Source organism: Crocodylus porosus, unplaced genomic scaffold (assembly GCF_001723895.1).
Source record: "Crocodylus porosus isolate Cpor-Errol unplaced genomic scaffold, CroPor_comp1, whole genome shotgun sequence".
Lineage (NCBI taxonomy): Eukaryota > Metazoa > Chordata > Crocodylia > Crocodylidae > Crocodylus > Crocodylus porosus.
Window position 1 is genome coordinate 15662789 of NW_017728920.1, and position 25256 is coordinate 15688044.

A 25256-nucleotide genomic window follows, 5' to 3' on the forward strand; every position below is an offset into this window, starting at 1 on the left:
AATGGCTGCTCTGCCTGGCCCCATCCCCTGTCTACCCCCTGATGGTTGTCTCACCCAGGCCTATCCCCTGCCCGCTCCCCCAGCCCCCCATAACTGCCCTGTCCAGCCCCATCCCCTGCCTGACCCTCGGCCCCCCTGATCGCTGCCCTACCTGACCCCAGCATCCCAGCAATTAAAAAAAAAAGCCCCGCACTCACTGAAAGTAGCAGCTGCCATCAGAGTCACTGGGGCCTTGAAACAGAGCCCCCCTATGCAGCACAGGGCCTTGGTGACAGCCCCAACTGCCCGACAATGCGCAAAATCATGCAGCTCCCTGCCAACCCCAGGTGCACCCACGTGATGGGGCAGTGGCAGTGTGGGTGCCAGGCGGCCAGGGCCGGACCCCATTGCCCTGTGCTGCAGGGATGGGGGGGTCTGCCACAAGGCCCCAGTGACTCCGATGGCAGCTGCTACTGCTTTTGAGTATGGGACTTTTTTTTTTTTTTGAGTCCCAGACTGCTGGGGATGGGCGGAGGGGGCATCGGGGGTGGGGCCAGGTGTGTGGGAGCAATTGGAGAGCCCTGCTGCCCTGTGCTGTGTGGGGGAGCTCTGCCATGTAGCCCCCAAGCCCCCACAGCCCCTGCTAGTGCTGGTGAGTGCAAGGCTTTTAAGTGCCAGGAGACTGGGGGTGCAAGCAGAGGATGGGGCTGGGCAGGACAGCCATTGTGGGGCTGGGCGGGACAGCCATTGTGGGGCTGGGGGTGCAAGTGAGGGGTGGAGCTAGAGGGGCAGCCATCAGGGGGCTGCAGGAGCTGACAGGGGATGGGGACGGGGCTAGGCAGGGCAGCATTCCAAGGGGCTGGGGGAGCAAGCAGGGGTCGGGCATGTGGGCCCTGTGGGGAGGGTGGTAGCCCCTGCGGGGGTCATGTGACTCCTGTGGGGGAGCTGTAGCCCTGTGGGGGGGAGTCCATGAGCTGTGCAGGGGGCCTGTGCCCTTTGGGGGAGAGGGGACCCACCCCTTCTGAGGAGCCCCCCCACACAGTCCCCCACATCTCTCTACAGCCACCCACAACCCCCTACCCCACTTCCCACCCCTCTCCTGCAAACCCCACATCTCCCCAGCACACACCATGCATGCCCAGCTGCCAGACAGGATGAGACCTGCTGGCAGGAACTGTGGCTGCAGGGGAAGCTGTCCCCACATCTTAGTTAGTGAAGGGGTCAGGGGGAGCTCTAACTACTCTATGGTAAGAAAACCAAAGGCAAACAGCAAAACATACAGGTATTTAGAATTCATTTTATTATGATGATAGAGACACAGTAGGCTTCCAAATTGCTTTAACATTGTAAATATATCAATAAAACATTGCCCAACTGATCACGCTCTCTCTCTCTCTTCTATATATATCTATCTCTCAGAATTCCTGCTAAGGAAGCAAGTGGCAGGACCCAGGCAGAGGAGCCTGATCAGAGCTGGCACCTTGGACCCAGCTGGAGGTGGCTGACCTCCTGGCCAGTTGGAGCCAGGAGGACATGCTTTGACAGTTCAAAGCAGGCCACCACACTGGGAACATCTTCCAGATGATAGCTGTCCAGATGGCCAGGCAGGGGGCACACATGGCAGTAGTGCTGCACAAAGGCCAACCCTGCGGCCACAGCCCATTGGCAGCTCACCCAGAAGGGCAGATGCTTCTACTGGTTGTGCAGTCCCCATCCAGGTCTGGCAGGTGCACAGCAGGTCACAGCCAGGCAGCAGCCCCCACTGCCAGACTGCTGCTGCTGCAGTGGGTAGAGGGTGCAGGGAACTCTCAGGGCTGCTTCAGCAGTCCAGCTGGCACAAAGGGTAGTGTCCCCAGGTACCAATTGGCTTGGCCCCAGAAGCTGCTGAGAATGAGTAGCCCTGAGCTACTTGACAGTGCAGCTTTTTCTACTGCTGGGGCCAGCACAGGTGATGGCCCTGGGCTCTAGCTCCCCCTGGCTGCAGATCCAGGAGGAACCAGACAGGGTTATTTTGTCCCAAGTGGCATAATTTGTTCCACAAAGCACATGTCCGGGAAAAAAGCCCTGACTCCAATTTGGACTGCTTCTGTTTGAGCTGCTGCAAGCAAACATGGTTGCATATGTGGATGCGTCTGCAGTGGCTAGAAGCAGATTCTAATGGAAGGAGTATCCAGAATAATCCGTTCGTATCTTTTTCTCCCTACAGCATAGGAACTCCTAATTTTGAGGACTTCCTAATGGTCTCCCAATAAATACATCTAAATAGAAGATATTATAATAAGTTAGGCCTTTTTGCAGGAAGTAAATAATAGGGTAGGATCACATATAATTTTTTATCTCTTTGTTTTGAAGAACAAATTGAGGTTGTCAGAAATAACTTTGTAAAGCTGTAGTGTAATTTGAAATTACAGCAAGTGCTCTGTCACCTTTGGGACTATTTACCTTTTCTTTTTGCATGCCTCCTAAAACCCCTTATTATTAAAATATTAACTTTTTTAGTATTGTTTTTCCTTATTGTATAAGTTCTTAGTCTTGTCTTTTTATTTCAAAAGATTACTATCTTGTTTTTTAAACGTGTTCTGTTCTTAGATGTTCATTAGCTTTTAGAAAGTATTAGCCACCTTAAAGGAAGTATACATGGCCTTAGTTCTTCATTCTTACATGAAGAACATCAAGTAGACACTTTTCTCTTACCTATAGACTTAAACTAAGTATTGGTTCCATGTTGCAATCTCATCAATATTTGAAAACAATTTCATCTTAAAATTTATAATTCCTACAGTCTTAAAAAGCCTCTAACATGTGTCCAGCGTATTAGGGAAAGGACCTTTTTATATAGGTTTCAAAAACTAATCTCTAAATAGCACTACCCAGGTACACTTGCAAATGGGAAATTCAGCAAGAACTAGTTCAGGACTAAAAAGCAAAAATCCCAAAGTGGACCTAGTTTTATACTCTAGTGCTTGGCTAAAATATCAAAAAGCTTATTAAATAAAGTAAAAGATATATAAAAAAAATTGTTCCTAATAGGTGCCACTCTAATTAATATTCATATGCCTATTCTTATTCCCTATATAAGCTTTAGATTGTCTAAAATTAGCCTTGTCTGTCGTCAGATAACTAAGGCTAAGTACAGACAGTCAAAAAGCCTGAGGCTGAATCGATTCAATCTTTGCAGGTTTGTCTAAACTTCATAGATTGAACCAATAAGCAGCTGAACAGATATTCACTGTTGATTCTGGAAATGCAGCCGTATACCTGCAGTGGCCCCGGGCCAGAAGCCGGGGGGTGCTAAAGCTCATCTGGAGCAGACAGCTTGGGCCAAAGCTCACCCACCCACCCTGTGAGGGGAGTTTTATGTGGGAGATGCAAAACATCCTGGGATGCTGGGGGACTATGAGTTAACTTGAATCTGGAGGTGATGTGACATGGAAGTTCAATAAACTGATTTAACCTAAATCACTTAAGTCTGATACTACATCCATCCGGGTTTATCTTAAACAAGCTTCAACCATTTTGAAAGTGGTTTATATGCACTGAACTTCTGTTGTGTTACAGATTTGAATGGGTTTCTGATCACTTATACCAGTTTATGTGTAATTTCTGTCCCTAGCTCAGATATACTTGAGGCAACTTTACAACTTTTACCCTATTTATTTTCAATCCATATTCCTTGATTTTTTTTTAATGGTTCACATGTTGTGACATTTATTTTGCCTCTTCTTCTTTTACCCAAACTATAGTCAAGCAAATACAAGTAACTCCATCCTGTCCTAAACTGTCATTAACCAGTTTAAGACCTACTATCATCTACAATCCAGGGTAGGTGCAGTGGCATAGTCACACCTCTCTTGGACCACACCACAGGAGCAGCAGTCAGGGGCTTTTTTAAAGTTCCCGAGCAGGTAAGAATCCTGCCCCTCTTCAGCATGCTGTCCACTACTCTGTGCTCAGTGGCACATCCTGTCCCCCGATTCCCTTCTCCCCTGTCTGCTGATGTTGCTGTCCCCACTTTCCCTAGCTGACCTAGGGGCAGCAGCGAGCAGAGGGAATGAGAGGGAACAAGAGGTGCCACTGAGCATGGAGGGGATGGAAGGAGGTGCTGAAAATTGGGATGGAGGTGTTCTTACCTGCTTCAGAGATTTAAAGTCTCCAGTTGCTGCACTCAGATGTGGTCTGCTTGATGATGTTGGTGGGGAGGCTGGGAACAGAGGTTCAGCCACGACTGCAGCACTGTCACTGATCTTGCCTTCACCATTACAAAATCCTAGAACTGCTTGTGCACAATCACTGATGTACTCAAACTGCAACAACTGATGATAGTTGGCACCCTTGTTAGCATTTTGGCAGAAAGGCAAAGATTAAATGGCCATGTAAGCTGAAGTACGCTCTCACCCATGGGTGACCCAGATAAGAGCTGAAACTGACTGAGCTGTCAGGGTGGGGAAACTTGTTCTTCAGTTCCTTGTGTTCTCTTAGATCTATAGATGAACAGTAGGATTCAGGACTAATCTATAATAGAAAACAGTTGCTACTATGGCTCTAGAGATGTAGCTATACCAGCAAGACCTCCTAATGCAGATGCAAATTACATTGGCAGACTTTTGCTAATATAATTTATATCAGCATCCTAATTAAATGAGCTGTAATGGCAAAAGTACTTGTTTTCTGGCATGTAGGTGGAGTCAGCATTAGGGCTTTTGTCAGTATAGGAATGGAGATAGGTCACCTCACTAAGCAACTACTGGAAAAAATTCTAGTTCAGACTTGCCATCAGTTTCTAGACTGTCAATTCTGTATCTTTCTTAAATGGTGGACTAACATAGAAGGAATATGTTTCAGATGTTAGGTCACTAATGATGATGATGATAATTATTGTTCAGTAACAAATCTATACCAGAAACTGATTCAAGCATAGGTTTCTGAAACTACTAGTTCTTGAGCAGCCGCTAAAGTTACAAAGTAGGTATGATGATGATGTGAAGACTATTATTTTAAGATCTAATATTGCTTAAGATAAAGGAGAGCAGATTTCAGTGGATTTGGTTTTCCTGGATGTAGCATAATGTGGACCTGGCACCAATCTTTGCCCAACCTTGCTCACTTACCTGGCCATGCAGCAGCTGATACTGTTGACAAGGTCTCATGTTGCCAGTGTCAGATGGAATAGTGATGCACCATCTACTGTCCATATGGTCCATATAGAATAGCATTAGTGGAGCTGTTCCATAAACTACCATAAGGCAGTTCATGTTCTGCTCCGCATCGAGAATGTAAGGGAATTCGTTTTGGGGTGTGACTGGATGCTTGTATCCACTAGCAGTGTGTGCTACAGCATCATGGTAAAAAGTCTGCCCTTGTGTCTAGACTACCCTGACCTGCACAGTGCAGCAACAGATTCACTGTAGGTCCCCTCTATATATTACATTCATGAAGCAAGGAATCTGTTAATTGCTGTATAGATGGGCAGGGTGCTACACGTGCACCCAATTTAAGGTGGCATAAAATGGGAAATTAACCTTAAAAATGTTCTATGTACAATGTAGAACATTTTTGTGCCTTATTTGTATAGTGCCTTAAATTTAACTTGTAGCCTTTTCCTCCCAGCTCAGTCTGGTTGTCAGCCCCAGCCTGAGCTGGGAGGAAAAGGGCTTCCACAGCAAATCCTGTACCTGGCAGCCCTGGCACATAGTAATAGCATGATGGGATCTGATACCCAGTCCCAGAATCATGGCCCCTACCTTGTATGTGTTCCATGACAGGAGTCAATTGATGGAATTGGGGATCAGACTCCTGAATGCCATTAAGGCTAAGTACAGACGGTCAGAAAGCCCAAGGCTGAATCAATTCAGTCTTTGCAGATCTATCTTGGATTTGCAGTCCAAGATTACAACAGCTGGATTCTGCAAGGTTTCTCATTATGTATTGACGCGTGGCAAAAACTCTCCAATTTTAACTCCTCTTTATTCAAGGCCGAGAGTAGGGTAATAACTAATTTGTATCATGCAGACCTATCAGTTACAGGGTAACAGTTGATGTGCACTCTTGAGCAGCAAGCCACTGCTGATTTTAAACTGGCTATGGCGACTTGTGTCTATCCCCTTACTCTAACTATTCCTCCAGATAGTCCATATCCTTGAAAATTTGTCATCCCCCTGCACTGTTGTTTCACTTAGGCTAGGAATGGATAGTGCATTTGTCCTGGGGCAGAAAAGTCACGCAGTTACCAGTCATATAGCAATGTGTATGTACATTTCCCTTCCAATCAGGGTTTAGTAATAAGCTAAATGCATTGCTGCTTTTCTGCCATTGATTCAATAATGCATTCCCGTGACAACTGTTCCAATGCCTTTTGTGATGTCCCAAGGCAACTGTTAGCTCTTCTTTCCTTTGAACTTCTTTAAGGTCTTTTTCAGAGCAACGGACATAGACATTTGAATGATTGCGCTTTGTCCCAGAACAAAATGGTTTCTTCCAGGACAAATGCAATGTCTTTATGTAGCTGTAGAGACTAACAATATACTGTCATTATCTCTGTTACTTTAAATGGTAGAGGTCTTGTACGCAGGTTTTGATGGTCCCAGCTCTACTACAAGCCAATGTAGTGGTTGGTGTGCTGCTGCATTACACAACTAATTTTTTTCAGTTTCCTTTTATCAAAACCTAGAAGATAATTTCCTGTTGGTGTTTTTGTGTGGTTGACTTAATAACCTTAATAATGCTCTTTTAACATATTTTTATGTAATGCAGTATACTGGTAGCAGAACAAGAATTAAAAAGTATTTATGGCGTCACTATATGGTTATCTGACCCTCCTAGATGCATTTTTGTCTCAATGTCATTTTGTTCAGATTCAAAGAATGATAACTACTGTGCAGAAATGTCTTCATCTGGTTTTGTTTCTTGTTTACTTTGAAAAACAAATAGTATTTTTCATGATTAGTCTTTCCTAAATCCTTTCCTAGATAATTGTGCATGAAGAAACATGTTTATTTTGCTAATATTGCCAGCATACACCTTGCTGCAGCTAGTAGGCATGATATTAGCAACAACAGTTAAAAATTCATTTAAAAATTTTCTGATGAAAAGAGGGCATATGTGTTTTTTGTAAAATAATTTCACCTTCTACAAATCCCATCGTTTTGAGCACTTCTCAGGACTGGTGTGCTGCTTTTAACCACTGGGCCTCCAGTGAAGGGTACTTAATGATATCACATGAAAGGTCAAGAGATAAACTTGTGCTAACCATCCTGTTTACTAAGACTGAGATTTTTCAAAGAAACTTCACATAGTCAGGCACCCAACCCCCACTGAATTTCCAATCTAAAGCTAAAGCCTACAACCCAGATTTGCTTACTTCTGGACCAAAGTAGTATTGAAATGAACTTATCCTTTACACAAGTCATCCATTAAACACTAGAAATGTTTTAAGGTAGTTATTTAGTCATGTTCACCCCTGTTCATCTTCATCCTTTTGAGTATAAACTAGAAGAGCAGATGTAAACCTGCTTACAGATTCATTTTAAAAGCGTGAATCCCTGTAATTGTCTGAAGCAAAAAAGAGTGTACATAACAGAGTTACATCCAAAAAAAATTCTAAAATTTCAAATATAGTTTAATGCTGTTATAGTACTGATATATCAAACAGCCAAACCCTAAGAGACCTGAGGAAGGGTACTGTAGTGCCCAAAAGCTTGTCTGTGTTCATCTCAACTATGTAGTTGTCCAAGAAAAGTTATCACCGCCCAAAATCCTTGCCACTCACATTTTTCATGATCCATCAGAACTACATTACCTCAACAAACCACCAAAACCAATTCCTCATAGGAAATACTGACCTTGAAAGAACAGTTATCCAAAAAGAGGAAAAATGAACCTGTTTTCCAGTTCTGTACAAATATTCCATAACACTAAGTTCTTTGTGATTAAAGATCTTTTTAAACATTCCTTTTCTGAGGAAAAAAAGGAACTTGATTATTTCCAGCAGACCCAGTTTCTGCAACCATCTAAACAGCTTCCTACATTCCCAGATAAAACACAGTCAACACTCAGACTGTAACTAGTTTGAGGAGGCAGAATCTTCAGTGACAATGAAATGGGATGAGAACTCCATCTCAGCACTTCCAGGAAGAAGGTTTTAGAGCTTCCTATCATATGAGGGCAAGGCTTAGGTGCTTACCAATGGGCTCAGCTTTTGTTCTCTGCTTGATTACAATTAGTCTTTAAAGGATTGCTGTTTCACTAACTTACACTGGATGCAACTGAGGAAGACATTTGTCTGTGCTTCTGAAAACAGATCCAAAGTCAGAAGTCTGTTTTTGTTTGTTCTTCTTAGATTATGTCAGTCTGAGGTAATCCGTGTGTGGTATGCAACAATTTTTTTCAGGGCTAATTTACTAGCTGACCTCTGCAGTTTTGTAGAAAATTTCATGTAATGTACAGATACTGCTCTATTAAAATTAGTAGAAAGCCCGAGCTCATAAAGACAAGGATATGACTAATTTTTTTTAATCTCGAATTGTTTAATTTTTGGAAGAATGCCCATTGACTTCATTGAGCATTCTGCATGTAAAATAGGAGTTGAATACAGTGCACAGATGGTGAACAGACTTCAGCTGTGTTTGGTGCAAGACTTGTTTTTTAAATAAAAGGGGCTGATTCTTCCTTCAAGTTATGCCAATGCAACCCAGTTTAGATCAACTCCAGGGAAGGAAATTATTGTCTTTTAATCATTGTTTTTGTTGCCATGAAATAACTGAAAGCAGAATTTGGTCCTATACCAAATACATAGAAATACTCCTGCCTAGGGCCTGATTCCACTAATCTTAGATCTAGTTAGTATCTTACTCCATGAATAGTTTAATTGAAATCTGTATTTCTCCTCAGTGTGAGCTCTGCAGAATCAGACCTTTCCAGGAAGTTATGGTGGGAGGTAATTTTGTGTTCTATAGCTATGCTTATAATCACATTTCAAAAATAGACATAGAAAGAAATGTAATAATCTCATCAATGCCAGAGGCATCTATGTTGAATCTGTTATGTTTTTAACAATAATTGTCTTAAATTGAGAAAAAACATATGTACAGTTATAAATATAACATGTAGTGTTGCATGTAAATTTATGCACATGGACCTTGTCCTGAAAGTGATCAGCACAGTTAGAGAGCTCACATAAGGAAAGTAAGATATAACTTATCTTCAGAAAGCTGCTGTGACAGCTTGATCAGATTGACAGATGGATGTTGGTGTCTGTCGCTTTGCCAGATGAGATCCTGTGCTGTTAGTTTAGTTAACCAATGTCATCTTTTCACCTTTTGCTGATAGTAATTTTTCTTTGAGTTCTTATACAGATTACAATCAGAAGTTAATTGTTTAACCATTAATAGGTTGCCAAACTGTCAAAGTCCTTAAATAACAGTTTACTTTGTCACAGTGCCATTTTTTTCCAGAAAACTTCAATGGTATGCTGAACTCTCATCTACAACTGAAATCAGCAAAATTGGCATTTTGGAGGACAATGCCTTATATATTTCCATTTAAATAAATGGGCCTTAGTTGCATGCTTTTGTTTATTTGGGGGGGGAGAATTTTAAGAATAATTTGATACAACTGAAAGTATTAGAAAAGTCAAAATAATCATTGTTTTGAATTTGCAGTTAATGATCCATTCAACACTGAGCTGAGCGAATCATTCAGTTTTTTGTTTATCCACTTATTCAAGAAAAAATTGGTTCAGGCTAAACCAAAATGAAAACAATTAGTTTTTCTCAGGTAGGTTTGAGTACTTTCATGAGTCCTGAGAGAGCTGGATAAAGAACATGCCAGACAGAGAAGAAAATTAAATATGGCAGCTGCCCTGGGTGCCCAGCCATATCATTACCTTTTTGAGATATATTACTCTTTCTTCTTTTGTAAACTCTTTTATCTCTCTTTTTCTTTCTTTTTTTAATTCAGCCATCCTTTCCTAGCGTAGAATCATATTGCCAGTGATGAGACCAGATGAGTGGCTGTCCTCCAGAACTGTTGACAAGGCTACTTTCTGTACTTGCTAACAAGGCAGTGCAGCTACTTCCACGGGACTTTGAAGCCAGCCTCTGTTGGCTTTGGAACCAGTCCAGGCTTCCTATTTAGCAGAAGTCAAGGTGTTATCTTACCTGCATAGTTTTCACCAACACAGATTTTTTTTTAAACTTTGTGCCAACTACTGTGTAGTGTAAAATCAGTAAAGTTATTAGAGACCTACTACAGCTGAATTTGACTCATCAGGTTTTGTGTCAGGGTGATGACAGTATTGTCAGGACAACTTTTATTTAGTAAGATGAAACAACTGTACCTTTTAAAACTGTGTGTTTGGCTATACCTGCTGTGGCTGCCTTTTAAAGTTTCCTAATATTTGACATCTGTATTAAGCTTCTGGTGTCATTTGTTCTTAATTACATTCATCTTTTCTTTTTTTGTGAATAAATAAATGTTATTGTGGAGTGCACATTTCCTCATACTTTTACCTAGGCTAATGTCAGAGCAGAAGGAAGTGTTTCAGTCCGGTGGCTTTGAATACCAGAGCAGGCTGAAATCTTGTCTTTCCGACCAAAGTAAGAACAATAGGTTTTTTCACAGAAAAAAAGTGAACAACCCCAAGTATATAACTTGAAGTGATCAAAATTAGTAGATTTTTCATGGTCCATAAATAGAAGGCTTTTAACGATTGTGGACACTGTTCAAATTCAGGTGTGTAGCTTAATAGGCATATGGGGTTACAACATGGGAAATAACTTGAAACTGTGAAAATTCTAGCGGCTGTAATTCAACTCTTTGGTAAATATAAAGCAACATATATGAAATTCAAGTTTGTTTAGGTATTCATGTTCAATTTGAAAAGTCAAAGTTAACCCTATGGTTAAAAATAAAGCAGGAGAATAGTATTCCACTCGCTTCATCTAATATTTAAACAAAATTTCACTTTATTTACCTTATTTTGACATATTGCAGGTTGATTTTTGAATGATGCTTAGGAATGGGACAGATATTTCAAAGTCTAGGTCATTATCCTGCCCTATCTAATCAAAAAAAATGCTTGACTGCAGATGATGTGAGAGAACATTTTTTTGTTTACGCTAACATAGGTGGGTTTATCAACATTACATTTTAAATTTTCAAGAATTTCTGATATCTTATTATGCTATGCTACCTACTCTAAAAAACAGTCCTTGCCTGCACATGATGAGAGAGTATTGAGCTGAGGATTTTAGTATTTTAAGTATTAGAAGAAAAGCTAAATTTATACTTAAAGCATAAAATATATCAATAAATTAACCTCATCCCTAGAATCCTTGAGATGCAATCTAGTTTGTTTTCTTTTGGATTTCTGATATTTCTGGCAGCATGTCTAATGATCCACCAACAGGTTCTTAGATATTATTATGCAGGTGCTACTTATTCTTTTTCCAAATTACTTTATTTAAAAAGCAAAACAATTCTCAATAACTCAAAATATGGGTAAATTAGATCAATTAGGATAAACTAGGCAGTTAACACCTTGAGGCACATTGGAGTTAACAGCTAGTCCAGGTAATAAAATATGAATCTATCATCTTTGCTGCAGAAAAAAGTGAACAACCCCATGTTTAACATAAATCAGTCTAAGTTGCTATCTTTAAACAACAAAACTTTAAAAACCAGTTTGAATAGGAAATTGTGAAACAAGAAATTATCCAGAGTAGGGAAGCTAACCAGTTATCACTACACTTATTGGTTAAATTAATCATTTAACCTTTCACATACCTAATCCAGAGACTAGATTTCCTCCAGTGTGTGAAATGCCCTGTTTATCCATATTGACCTACTCTACTCTTTTTCCCTTGCCTCAGCAGTTGCTCTTTCACCATCCCTTTCCTTTTGGTATAAAACTCTCCCTTTCTGCTGTCCATTTATAACATCTGACAAAGTAGGTGTTGCCTACCAAAATTCATAGTTGCCTACCAAAATGCCTATGGTTTATACCAATAGTGCTCAACCCATCTGGCATCACAGGCTGGACGAGTGGCATGGGGCTAGTCCACAGGCCAGATCAGGCCAGCATGTGTGGTTGATTCACGGTCTGATCTCGTACACTGAATCAGGCCACAGACCGACCCTGTCCACCATAGATCAAGCCGGAATGCCAGCTTGATCTGGGGTTTAGGTTGTAGCTGTGTTGGTCTAAGGATATAGACAGACAAGGTTCTTTGTGTAAATCCAATATCTTTTATCAGACCAACTCAAATAGTTGGGAAAATTCTTCTTATTAAGTTTTTGGGCACAAACATCCTTTGTCAGTCTGAGGAAGAAGACCATTTGCAGATGCTTCCTCTGACTGACAAAGGGTGTTCGTGCCCAAAAGCTTGCTAAGAATTTTTTCAACTATTTTGCGCTGGTCTAATAAAAGATAGCTTGAGCTGGAGCACAGGAGCATGTCATCTGGCCCACAGGACTCCCCAGGCATGTAGTAGAGTAGCTCTGCCTGGGACAACTATGATACAGCTCTGGGAACCATTAATGCAGCCACCACTTTTCCACCACCAGATTTCCAGACCTAGGGGGAGTCCCATGGGCCAGATTATACAGCTCCACAAGCCAAATGCAGCCCACAGGCCATAAATTGAGCACCACTGGCTTATAATTGGCATAATGGCATGGAGATTTGTCAAAGTACAGTCATTTACAGAAGTAATTTAAAAATGTTTTTTTTAAAGAACAGGAAAAATATTGGCCCTATCAGTAGGTACTGTTAAATTTGTCAGCTACTGAAGTAGCTCTGGGTTCAGCAAAAGAGACACTGGAGAAATCTATAAATTTCCTTCACAGAGCTGCCTGTTATACTTTGGAAAGAAGATAGAGAGTTCTTTTTAAGTAACATTTGCCCATTTTTCTCAGCTTTGAAAAAACATTGTGAAATTTATGAGTCCTAACATAAAAACTAATTATTATTTTTTTTTAGTATTAATGAAAGAAGTGATAATATATTACTGTCTCAGTAGAACAAGTTATCTGAACTGGGTAACTGCTAACTTAAAGTCACGGGGCGGCTTAAGAAACCAGTGTATGATGTGTATTTTATCTGCATTGTGAATGGAAATGGGAGCAAGTACTTCAGTCTTTCTTTTAAGTGTATAAAGAAGTTGTGGTTCCATGAGCAGATATGAATTTATTATATTTCTGTTGCACTCAAAATTAGGGTCACAATAAAGTATCAGAAATTCTTGAACTAACACAATCTTAAAAAACCTGTGTGCATTACTAGAGTAATTTTGGCATTTCCAACTGTCTGTCTCCAAGCTGAATGGCTACTTGTTTCAGGTAACTAGGATGTCTCTGTTAGTCTCCTTAAAATCTTCCATGGTATGTTCTTGGCAAAGGAAAGAGATTGATGTAATATTGCCAAAATTAACAAACATAAAAAGTTAGATTGTGCCAGAGAACAAGTGTGGTTCCACTCAGTTTATTCACAGCCCTGAATAAAAAATGGATTCCCAGTTCAGAAGTTTTCCTTAATGTTGATGATTAATGTTATGTGAGCCCATGGAATCACATACTTACTCAGTACTTACTCAGGATGTTCTGTGGCACATCACCAGGCAGCTCAGCTACTCTAAAAGAAGTCTTTCAGAAGAGATGGGTGTGACAAGCAGTACAGTTCATAATCCTATTAGGGCCCTATTATCCCCTCTTATTTTGGGAGTGGAGGGGATGAGAGGTGCTATATACTAGCAAAAATGACGTGTTACTGTGTAGGGGAGAAATATTAGGAGAAATCAGACTGCAAAGAAAAAAAGGAGAAAGGATAGTGTGTGGGCAGGAGAAACCTTGTGTTCTGCAGGGTTACTTCTAACCTTTGTGAGTACCCTAAACTAAGTGGGATTTCCTGTGAATTTTGGAAGAGAATACCCCCCATTCTCTTGGGGGGATCTAGGATTTCAAAAAGGGTGGTGTGGGCAAAGCTACTGATGGTACAGTGGTGGCTGCAGGCATATTACACAGCAGCAGCAGCTACTGCAAACTTTCTGGCTAGAGACAGATGTTCAAAAAGTCAGAGTCTGAATTGATTCAATCTTTGCAGGTTAGTCTAAGATGTGTAGATCAAGTGAACCAATTTACAAGTGAATAGACATTCACTTTTGACTCTGGAAATGCAGGCACATGCTTCAAGTGGCTCAGGCCAGAAGCCGGGGGTGCTAGAGTGAGCCCTCAGCTGGAAGGAAAATAAGCTAAGGAAAGGGGCATGGCCAGGCCCAGGCAGGCCTGGGTATGATCAGGGAGGGGTTTAAACCCCACCCTAGCCTGCAGGGACCCCAGCTGGGGTCTGCCTTTATGGAAAGGGAGAAGCAGCCCTTGTCAGGGGTCCCCGGCTTCCCACCCCTGCTCACTCACTGATGGTGGTAGCAGTGGGACCACGGCCAAACCCTGCTAGCCTAAGGAGAAGTGTGAGTTTAATCACCCCATTGCAGAGAGGGGGCAGGCAGGCTCCACTTCTGTACCTGGGGCCATGGTAGCCAGATGCCAATAGCCTGAGGGGAAGTAGAGGTTAATCGCCCCATTGCAAACAGTAGCAGTGCGGGTACCAACACAGCGCCCTGGGCTGAGTCCTTCCAAGGAGCAGCCAGCTGGTTGCAGGGAGGGGAGATTTGACTTGGCTGTGGGGGCAAGGAAGGGGGTTGAGGCTAGTTACAGCGCCTGACTTGCCACTGCCTCCCACTGGCTACTGTCAAAAAGCTGAGTTAAAACTTAAGTAGAAGCAGGATTAAGGCCAAAATCTATTTGTTTTTAAAAGATTGTGGAATAAAACATGAAATCTTGTATGTTTTGAAAACAGTATTCTTAACAGATAATCTAAAAATATAAAGAAAGGAGTGTGCCTGCAATGTCAGGCCTCAGTCCTGTACAGAATTATGCCTAGCACAAAACAGTCTTATTTGCTTCCATAGAATACTTCTCACATGCTGACATTTAATTTAGGTCTAAGTAACAACAATTGTCATTTTATTTATTGGTCTTGTTTTTGCTAAAATATAATTTATATAATTAAAAAAGGAAACATTTCTTGGTTACCGCAGATTTTTAAAAATAATTCTTTTTGGACTGTATAAAACTGAATTATGGAATAAAGAAAATGTGAAATACTTAATCAGGACACTGTTACGTTTTTGTTATTAAATAGCGATTAAATGAAAACCACTTTATGGTCAGAAAGTTTATTGCTAAGAATGCGGTAGCGAGAATTGACATTAGCCCTGAATCTGTAGACTTTCTGTAATTCCATTAAAGGCAAATGACAGTTTTAAAAATGTGCAAAATCCACAGGACACATCCAATTCAGAACCCACTGAAATTAATGGAAGTTTGTTTCCTCTTTACTGAGAGTTATAGTCAGCCTTTTCTGCATTATCATGTTGGCTTGGCATTAGCAATTTGTTCTTTAATATTTTCTAAAATTAGGCACAGATCCTGCAAAATGTATGCAGTTTGAGAAGCTCTCTCACCTGCCTAACGTCATTCTTTGTAATTAATCTTACATACATTATTTGGGCTGTTTCTAGTGTATAAAGTTAGTCATGCATATAAAGTCTTCAATAGATTGGGGCTTTATTATAGTTTTGCAGCTTTATAAAACAGGCTACAGTCAATATACTCTCTGGAAGTTTTCTTCACAGTTGCTTGCACTACCAGTGCCAATCATGCATTCAATATATTCATACAACTTTGATTCTTTTGTTCCATTGGATGCATATGCAGCTAATGTACTCTTAATACTAGGATATTGTAGGGAATATTTCTCTGCTGGCCTAGTTCTGGGACAGCTGTATAATATATTTTCATGAGGAAGTTTATATTTGAGGTAGACTTTCTTTGCAGAAGGGAAACTTTAGGAACTGGCAGGCTTAAGGATGAAGTATCAGGTGAGCTTTGTGCTGCAGTGTCGGTAGTTCTAAGTTAACAGTAACAGTAGCTTCCAAACTGTAGAAAATAGTAAATTTGGACCCGGATTTAGTGGTTCTGTGCTCTGTTGAATTAGGAATAGTCATCAACAATTGATGCTGTTCTGTAAATTGTGACGAACTTTGGTGTTTCAAAATAAATGTGACTTTTTGACCTCAGGTATAGTTAATACTATGACAGATTTAATTTTAGATGCCGTGTCCATTTAGCACTTGCTGAAATGCAGTGGTCCCAATCTCTCAAAACATCCAGCATTACATTTTTTTAATATTGAGCAATTAACTGGCGAAGAATTCTGTATCTGAGCATTGGTCAGAAGCATTGATGTGCTGGTGTTTATCAGATGGTGACATTTACTGATTCCTTCCTTCAACAAGGACAAGGAGTAAAAAACGTGCTTTAAAACAAAAGAAAAAGGCAAATGTACTCAGCCTCAGTAATAGCCACACAAAGGCTCCAAAACAGTTTGTTTTAACCAATGAAGTAACTGCTGAAGGAGAAGCAATCAGTAGCTAGCAATCTGTGAAGGAGCAACCGTCTGTTCTGTGAGCTATGGCAATTAAAATGGGAACTGAGAGTGAGAACAGGAGGCCTGTTGAATCCCATCAGGGCTGAATGGATCTCCCACTGGTTAAAACAGCAGCTTTCAAAATTTTTTACTTCGGGGACTTCCCATCATGTCATGAGACAGTATCATGGATCTGAGAATAGGAATTTATCATATCTTGCAATTTGGGAGGATTTCCCCCCCTATTCTAAGTACTTGTAGTCTGCCCAGTTTTTCCTTTATTGATATCATCTTTGCGTGTTGAGGAGTTCCTAGCATGGGTAACACTGCTGCCCCCCTCCCCTGCTCTTGGAACCTGTACACCTTCCCTTCCCTTGGACCCATGCCTGGCCCTGCTCTGCTCTCTGGACTACCCCCCAGTCTCAAAATGCCCCTACCCTCTGCTCCTGCTCTAGGAACCTGCGCCCCACTGGGCACCAACTCTGCTTGTTAGGCTCTGCTGCTGACTTCCCGATCCACCTGAACATCTTCATCTCTAACACCTCCATGGATAAATGTTGTTTCTTCACTGCCCAGCAACTCCATCCATACAATAACACCACTGTCTTGTGGATTTTTTTCCTTCAGATGAATTGACACTTTCTTGTCACAAATCACTCCACTCAGCTTACTTCATTTCCTCAATGCCTTATTTCAGGGATGGGCAACTAATGGCCCATGGGCTGGATCTGGCCCACAGAGAGCAGGGTGTCCTCCACAGAGTTCATCAATGGGAGGCTTTGCCTGCACTGGGGCCAGGTGGTGGGGCAGCAGGGAGCTTCCCTACACTGCACCTCAGACAGTGCAGAGAAGCAGTACTGGACTGCCTTGGACCCAGGCTAGGCCATTCCAGCCTGCTTCTGGCAAGCATTGGTGACACCTTCTAACTTCTGTGTCTGTCTGTTGTACACTCAGTTATTGGCACTTGGATATTAAAAATGCCTGTAAGTCAGATATAAGAATGTAACAGTAGTTGTGCCATAAATAAAGCAGCCACCTTTCAGGGAGCAAAATCCTGGATGCTCCACAAACCCCCCATTGAAGTAGTTTATATCTCTCTTTTTGGTTATTATTGCTGTCCTAATGCATCACTGTAGACACGTTGTTAATTCTGGAGAGGAGCATAACTAAGTAGCCAAGGTGCAGTACCATAAGAATGCAACTATGCAATGTGGAAATATTGCTTTGGGAAGCAGCATTATCAGTTCAAGATGATCAGTGAGTCCTTGGGGAAACTGGGACATTGTCCTGAAATTTGCTAGCTAGTCCAAGATGATCAGTCCGTTTTACTCCTAAAAAATTGCAAGTATAAGATTGCACCCAGAATTTTCAGGTGTAAAAAAAGAAAGTCGGCTTTTGAAATCTTTCAACCAAAACATTTTAAATAAGTGAGAAACTGATTATTTTTTCTCAGAATTGTTAGGTTGGTCTCTCTGAGGAAAGGCAGAGTAAATGGGGAGCAGGAAAAGGAATGACTTCTGTGTTACTGAAACACTTTTCATCTGAATTTTAGAGAAGCAAACTCATCTGTTATTACTACATATTGATTTTCCAAATAGATGTGTATTCTGTTGCTGAATCCTAAGACTGTTACTGATCTCAGAAACAGAAAAAATTAACTGTCTGCCTGGCCAACATGTTTAAAATACTTCTTCCATTTTATTTTCTTGTGGCTGACTCCGTTTTTCTTTTTTCTGAAATTATCTGGGGCAAACAAAATGTTAACACTTTACTTCTTTAATCCTAGGAGAAGTATAAATATTTTTACAACACTAGGTGGAACATTATGGTGAAATTTAAGAGCTCCTTGTTGCATATGCAGTACACTAAATGTTGCGTAAATGATCATCCAGATCTCTTTGGGAGAAAATATTTCTATGGTTTTTCCCTTCAGACTCCTGGGCTAGGGACAGAAGTTACACAGAAACTGATTTAAACCTGTAACAGAAAATAAGCTCAGTGCACAGAAACCAGTTTCAAAATGGCCAAATACAGTTTAAGATAAACCTGGTTGAATGTAGTATCAGACTTAACCGATTGAGTTCAAACTGCTTTATGGAACTTCTGTCCGAGGTCCGTTCCTGGTTTAAGTTAAACCAGAGTCCCCCAGCATCCCAGCATGCTCTGCAGACCAAGAGGGGCAGGGAAGTGGTCTATTCCCTCCTTCCCTCCTGGGTTGCACCAGTACAGACTTGCTAGGCATTTTTCTGCTCACTGCTCCAGGAGCGAGGGCAGGACCAGCCCCGGCAGCAGCCTCAAGTAAACTGGCCAGGGAGGGGGTTTAATTCCCTGCTCCTGGGGTCTACTTGGCAGTCCCCCCTTACTGCAGCAGCAGCAGCAGCAGGGCCCTGGGCATGGCCAGAGGCCGGCCAACATGGCCTCTGTGGCAGAGGGGGCGGGGAGGGGGTTTATTCCCCACTCTGTCCCCAGGGAACTACAGCCAGGGTCCACCCGCTATGACCTCTGCTGTCACTGATCAATCACTGCATAGGGCAAGCAGTGGAATAAGCTCCTTCCCTGCCCCTCCACTAGACACTGGAGGGAGGGGGGGAAATAACTACCTTCCTTGCCTCCTCACCTAACAGGGCCATGCCAGCCAGTCTCTGGCCATGGCCCCACCCCTGCCGCTGAATGAAACCCCCTCCCTGGCCAGTTCACTTGAGACTACTGCTGGCCACAACCCCTCCCCTAGCACAGCTTCCCTGCAGCTGAGGACACACTCTAATGCCCCTTGGCTTCTGGCCTGAGCCACTGCAGGCATGTGCCTACACATCCTGAATGCCTGTTCACTTGCAAATTGGTTCAACTTAGCCAGGTTTGACTAACCTACGAAGACTGACTCAATTTAGGCTTCAGCTATTTGAATGTCTGTCCCTAGCCCTGAAGCTTTTTCTTTGGCTCAGTAGGAAACCCAGCCCTAATGAGAAGCCAACATTCAGTGGTAAAGGCATTTGAACACAAGCTGTTTTCTTAGGCCCGTGGTCCAATTAATAGAACAGCACCAATGCAAGTTTATACTGAGGGTAAACAAAGGCCTTGTATGGTGATTGCTTGTATGGAGAACTCGTCACAAAAAGAAGACCACATGGTTATTCTTATCTCCATTTCAAAGATGTTTGCAAGACAGATATGAATATACACTGAGCCAAATTACTGAAAGAAGATTGTTGAGGACTGAAGCTCTTGCAAATTGTCTGTTAAGCATGGAATGAAGGCATTGGATGAAAGAAGAGCCCAGCAGGCTGAGGAAAGAAGAAACCTCAGGAAGAAACCCACATCACATTCAGGACTGTTAGATATGAGCTTCATATGCGATAAGTGAAGGGACTGTCATTCAAGAATTGGGCTCTACAACCACACATACACACAGATGTTTAATGAGCTGATGCCTCATTTGGTACAAATCTGTTGTCTCGCGACACAGGCAGATGCCTATATATGCCTATAAATAATGACCTCCTTTCTTTAATGGCCATGATACAGTGTCTGATTTACCACAATAGATAAAATATTACATTGCTAAATTGGAGACACTTATTCAGAAGTCTGAAGGCCTAGTTACTTTAAAATTATATATGTGTAGTTTCCATAAACAAAAAAACCCTTAAATTGTAGTTGTAAAGTCTATCACTCCAATATTAGAAAATATAAAAAGAAAAATTGCTGGTTCAACTTGAATTCATACCTCTTGTCTGTATGGCATAATACAGTCCTCAATTCAGGATTCCATACCATTTCTTCTCATCAGGCTTTTCCTCTCAGGCCCAGTCTATTTCCTCCAGACTGTATCCTAATTATTGTCTTTCTTGTCACTTCCCCTACTCTCGGTCACATTCTTCTCATCCCTGCCATTCCCAGTTCCCGTCCCCACTTTCCTAAGCCCTTGTCCCTGCTCTCTGTGTCACTCCACATCTATACAGAACCAAACAAGAATATCTTACTTATTATTTTACCCCTTACTGTACAACTGCTGAAGTTCTCTATAAATCTGTGTACTATTTACTCAGAAACAGTACAGAAAAAAAACATTTTTTCTGGGCTTTACTATAGATAACAGTTTTTGATTGAATTTTGATGTTTTATTTTATGTTAATTCATGTTGAAATTTTCTCTTCTACAATATGAAACACAACAATAAAGTGTTTGTGTATGTGTTTGTAGGCTCTCCCAAGATCCACTAATGTGATTTATCAAGCTCATCATGTCAGCAGGAGTAAGAGAGGACAAATTGTGGGTACGAGAGGTGGATTTCGAGGCTGCACAGTTTGGCTAACAGGTATTGTAATCCTTATTATGACTGAAAATGAATGTGGAAATATTGCTCATTACTGGTGGATAATTGCAACTTGAAACCCATAAACACAAGTCAATAAACCAAGCAGAGATGTCAGGAGCTCAGAATTTCCAGTTTATGGGAAATTCCAAAATGTCCAGCGAATTGGAAATTCCAAAATATTTTCATTTTAGAAACTCCATGTGTTGGTGTTTATATTAGTACTGCTAATTATTTTACTTCCAGAAGTGACTGGAGCAATTGCAATCATGTGGCTGCCAGCAACAGCTCTTTTTTTTTTACCTCCCCCCACAAGTCAGTGCTGGGACAGTTTTCCCTGTCAGCCCACCCTAGTTATACTACTGATTACTGCTTATGCTAAAAGAAATAGTGACTGTCTGTTACTTTAATATTAAAAGAATGGGCTAAAAAATGTAAGTATATCTGAGGCCCTTTAGACAGCTTTCCTAGATTAACAATAGGCCTTGGCTAGGGACAGAAATTACACCTAAACCAATATAAGTGATCAGAAACAAGTTCAAACCTGTAACACAACAGGGCTAGGGACAGACGTTACACATAACCCAGTTTAAGTGATCAGACACTGGTTTAAACCTATAACAGAACAGACATTCAGTGCACATAAACTGGTTTCAAAATGGCCAAAACTGGTTTAAGATAAACCTGACTGAATGTAGTATCAGACTGAACTGATTTAGGTCAAACTGGTTTATGGAACTTCTGTCCCAGACCCCTTCCTGGTTCAAGTTAAATCAGTGCCCCAGCATCCTAGCATGATTTGCAGCCCTGGGCTGGGCTGTGCTGTCTGCTCAAGAAGAACAGGGTTAGCCCTACCTCTCTGCTCCCTAGCTGGAACAGTAAGGGCTGACTGACATGGGGTTGGGGGTGGGAAACCCAGCTGGCACACCCTGTCTGTCTAGTGTGGGCAGAGCAGCTCCTGCCAGACTTTTCCCTGCTAGAGTGGAGGGGATGGGGCATGGGCCAGCAGGCTCAGGGGAAGGGAGGAGGATTAAACCCCCCTACCTCCACTCTCCCACCCACATGGGACTCCATCTCAGGTCTGCACAGCTTTTCTCCCTGCTTGCTCCTTTAGTGGCTCAGGCATGACCAGAGCCAGCCCAGGCAGCACCTCAGGCTGGCTCTGGCCTGTTTCCCCTCTATCCTACTGGCACAAGGACCCCAGCTGGGGTCTTCCTGACTTTCCACCCTGCTGGCCACTCACATGGTGGAAAGCATGGCTGGAGCCAGCTTGGGCAGTACCTCAGGTGGAGGGAGGACAGGCAGGGGAATTAAACTCTCCTGGGGTCCTCATGCTGGTGGGAGAGAGGGGAGACAGGGGAGTTTAATCCCCCTCTCTGCTCCTCCCTTCACCTAAGGCACTGCCCAGGCCAGTTCTGGCCATGCCCCCCAACAAATGAATGGTCAGTGGGGCAAAAAGCTGGGCAAACCCTGGCTGGAGTCCCCATGCCAGTAGCAGACAAGGGAGGTGGGAGGTTTAAACCCCATCTCTCCCTTTCTTTGCCTGAGCTGCTGCTCTGGCCAGTGTCTGGCCATGCCCCCTTCCCTTGGGGACAAACCTGGCAAGGGCTGCTTCCCCCTTTTCCCTCCAGGCATATCCCAGCTGGGGTCTCTGTCAGCCAGGGTGGGGGTTTAAACCCATCCCCAGTCATACTCAGCAGCTTGTCAGGGCCTTGCCACACCTCCTGCCCCAGCTTAGCTTCCTGCCAGCCTTGCAGCTGCTACAGAAGGGAAGTGGGGGCTCGCTCTAGCACCCTCCAGCTTCTACCTTGGGCCACTGCAGGCATGTGGCTACATTTCTGGAATCAAAAGTAAATGTCTGGTCACTTGCTTATCAGTTTAGTCTATGCAGCTTAGACCAACCTGTGAGGGTTGAATCCGTTCAGCCTTGGGATTTTTGACTCTCTGTACTTAGTCCTTGTCTGTTAGTTGACCATCTAATGAAAATCAAATGGACCATATTGTCTCAAGCCAGCCTTTCTTTCTCCAACACAGATACTAGGGACTGCTCACGTGCTGTCTAAAGTATGTATAGAGAGATGGATTTGGTACAAGAAGTGGTTGGCATTGGACCTGATATAGGACCTTTGAGTGTCATAAAATATTGAACTATTAGGTTCTGCACCTCACCATGGTACATCTCTGTGTGGGTACAGATTTCCTGTCCCAATTGTCTTGGCATCATGCAGAGCACTTGAGATATAAGAGGTCTGAGTGAATCTCACTCATGGGGTAAGCAGAGTGCCAAACCTGCATTAGCCCCAACAGGATGATGCTGTGAATCTCTGTGAAGTAATCTTCATGGAGTTAATGTGCCTTAAAAAGTCCCCTCTTTTGGTTTTATAATGAGAAGGAATGATCTTATGTTGGCTAATGTCTGTCCTTATTTTCCAGTCTGTTTCAGGCATCTAGTCTGTTTTCTCTAGGCATAGTTGTATAGAAGCTGTTGTTGAATTACTCATAATTGATTAAGTTGATTAGACTACAGTTTTGGCTTTCTGTCTTTTTAATGCTGAAGATGAACCTCCATATTGCTTTGCCTGTCCTCTCTAATAGGTCTTTCTGGTGCTGGTAAGACAACCATTGGCTTTGCTCTGGAAGAGTATCTGGTGTCCCATGGCATTCCTTGCTACTCTCTGGATGGAGATAATATTCGGCATGGCCTAAATAAAAATTTGGGTTTCTCAACTGATGACCGAGAAGAAAATATCCGCCGTGTTGCTGAGGTTGCCAGGCTTTTTGCAGATGCTGGTCTTGTGTGCATTACTAGTTTCATTTCCCCTTTTACAAAGGTAAATGTATTGAAATATATTCTGGTATATTCCTGTAATTTTGAAGAAAGGAAAAATTCTAAACAGAGTAATTTACATTGTTGCAGACACGCCTTTTAATTTTTCCCTCCTGTCCTTTAAAAAAAAAACTCACAAGAATGCAAAAGTAAATTTCCTAGGTCCAAATTGCTAGAAAGCAATTTAGCATGACATATTCATGTTTAAAAATATACAGAAAACTTGGATTCTATTAAGGTGAAAAAAGTATAAAATCTCACTGAAGAGACTCATAATCAAAAGTTTCTGTAAAGAAGGAAAACTGGAATAAAGACTCTAGGTTTTTATATTAACATCACATTGATATAATTCTAATTCATTTCTATTATACTTAAAATTAATTATGTGTCATAATAACACCAAATGTCTTCTAATGTCAGGTCAATGCAGCCAATTATAGCATTCTTTCTTTAAAAGGTTACTTAACAAATAATTGTTCAGATTTAAAGATTCGGCTATACCAAATTACCTATGAAAAACAGAATTGAGATCAAACTAATGATTTTTATTAAACATTCAAAAGATACATTTTTTTTAATTGGAATATATTTTTACATATGAAATAAAATTATAAAGAGGATGAATTTGGCCTTACCTTTAATAGGTAAATTCAACTCCAGGCAGATGCTAGTTGCCAAATAGAACTGTTAGCAACATTTCAGTGAGAATTGACTTATGATCTCCCCTCTTGCTAATAACAGGATCGTCGAAATGCAAGGAAAATTCATGAAATTGCTGGACTTCCCTTCTTTGAAATCTTTATAGATGCTCCTCTAAATATCTGTGAAAGCAGGGATGTGAAAGGTCTTTACAAAAAAGCAAGGGCTGGAGAAATCAAAGGTACGATAATCAATTAGTTATTTTTAATGCTATCAAAATATCTTCTTTTTATTCTCTCCCTTCTCTTCTCATCAATAGTGGACAAAGATAAAGAAAATCAGAGTTGCTACCTCTTCAAGTTAAAGGAAGAAAGTCAGCCACCTGTGGAAGATGAAGGAAAAGAGGAGAATAGAAATAAGCTAATTTCTACCTTCTAAATCCTGCAGATCCCTAATAGACTTCTTTACCCCTTGCTTCTGTCTTCAAAAATACCTCTTTTTTGTTTCTGGCTTTCCAGACAATATAATAAATGGTCTTTTCAGTACTGAACTCAACAGATCTCCAGAGGTAAGCAAATACAAGTTTCTTCTGTAGCATGGAAGATCATAATTCTCCGGTTTTATCAAGTGCTTTATTTATAGAATGAGAAGAAGTGTCAAGACCATTTTTGAGCATGCAAACCTTGCATGACAGTCTATTTCCTTGCCATTTCTACAGTTTTATTGACACATAGTATACTGAGTGTTGTATCAGTCAATTTAGTTTTGGTTTACTTGTCCATAGGATTCACTGGGATTGACTCAGAATATGAGAAACCAGAACATCCTGATCTAGTATTGAAAACAAATATTTCTACAGTGAATGACTGTATTCAGCAGGTTGTAGAGTTGCTACAAGCACAAGTAGGTGATGTTTTACTCACCCTGCCTACTGGCTGATTCTAAAGTCTGTTTTCAGTTGTTGCCTTTCTGGTATAATTTCTGCTTAAAAATAAGGCGTTAACTGATTTTTTTTTTTC

The 25256-nt window shown here is 41.6% G+C and overlaps 1 protein-coding gene across 4 annotated transcripts in view; it reads left to right on the forward strand.

Moving 5' to 3' along the window:
* The window catches only part of LOC109312530 (bifunctional 3'-phosphoadenosine 5'-phosphosulfate synthase 2), a 114462-nt gene that overhangs the window by 74631 nt on the left and 14575 nt on the right, over positions 1-25256 (forward strand). For all 4 annotated transcript variants that reach the window (XM_019538605.1, XM_019538606.1, XM_019538607.1 and 1 more), the window contains 4 exons: positions 20660-20774; positions 23367-23602; positions 24340-24478; positions 25022-25140. In XM_019538605.1, the coding sequence (XP_019394150.1) occupies positions 20660-20774; positions 23367-23602; positions 24340-24478; positions 25022-25140 (609 nt within the window). The remainder of the gene's footprint in view (positions 1-20659; positions 20775-23366; positions 23603-24339; positions 24479-25021; positions 25141-25256) is intronic.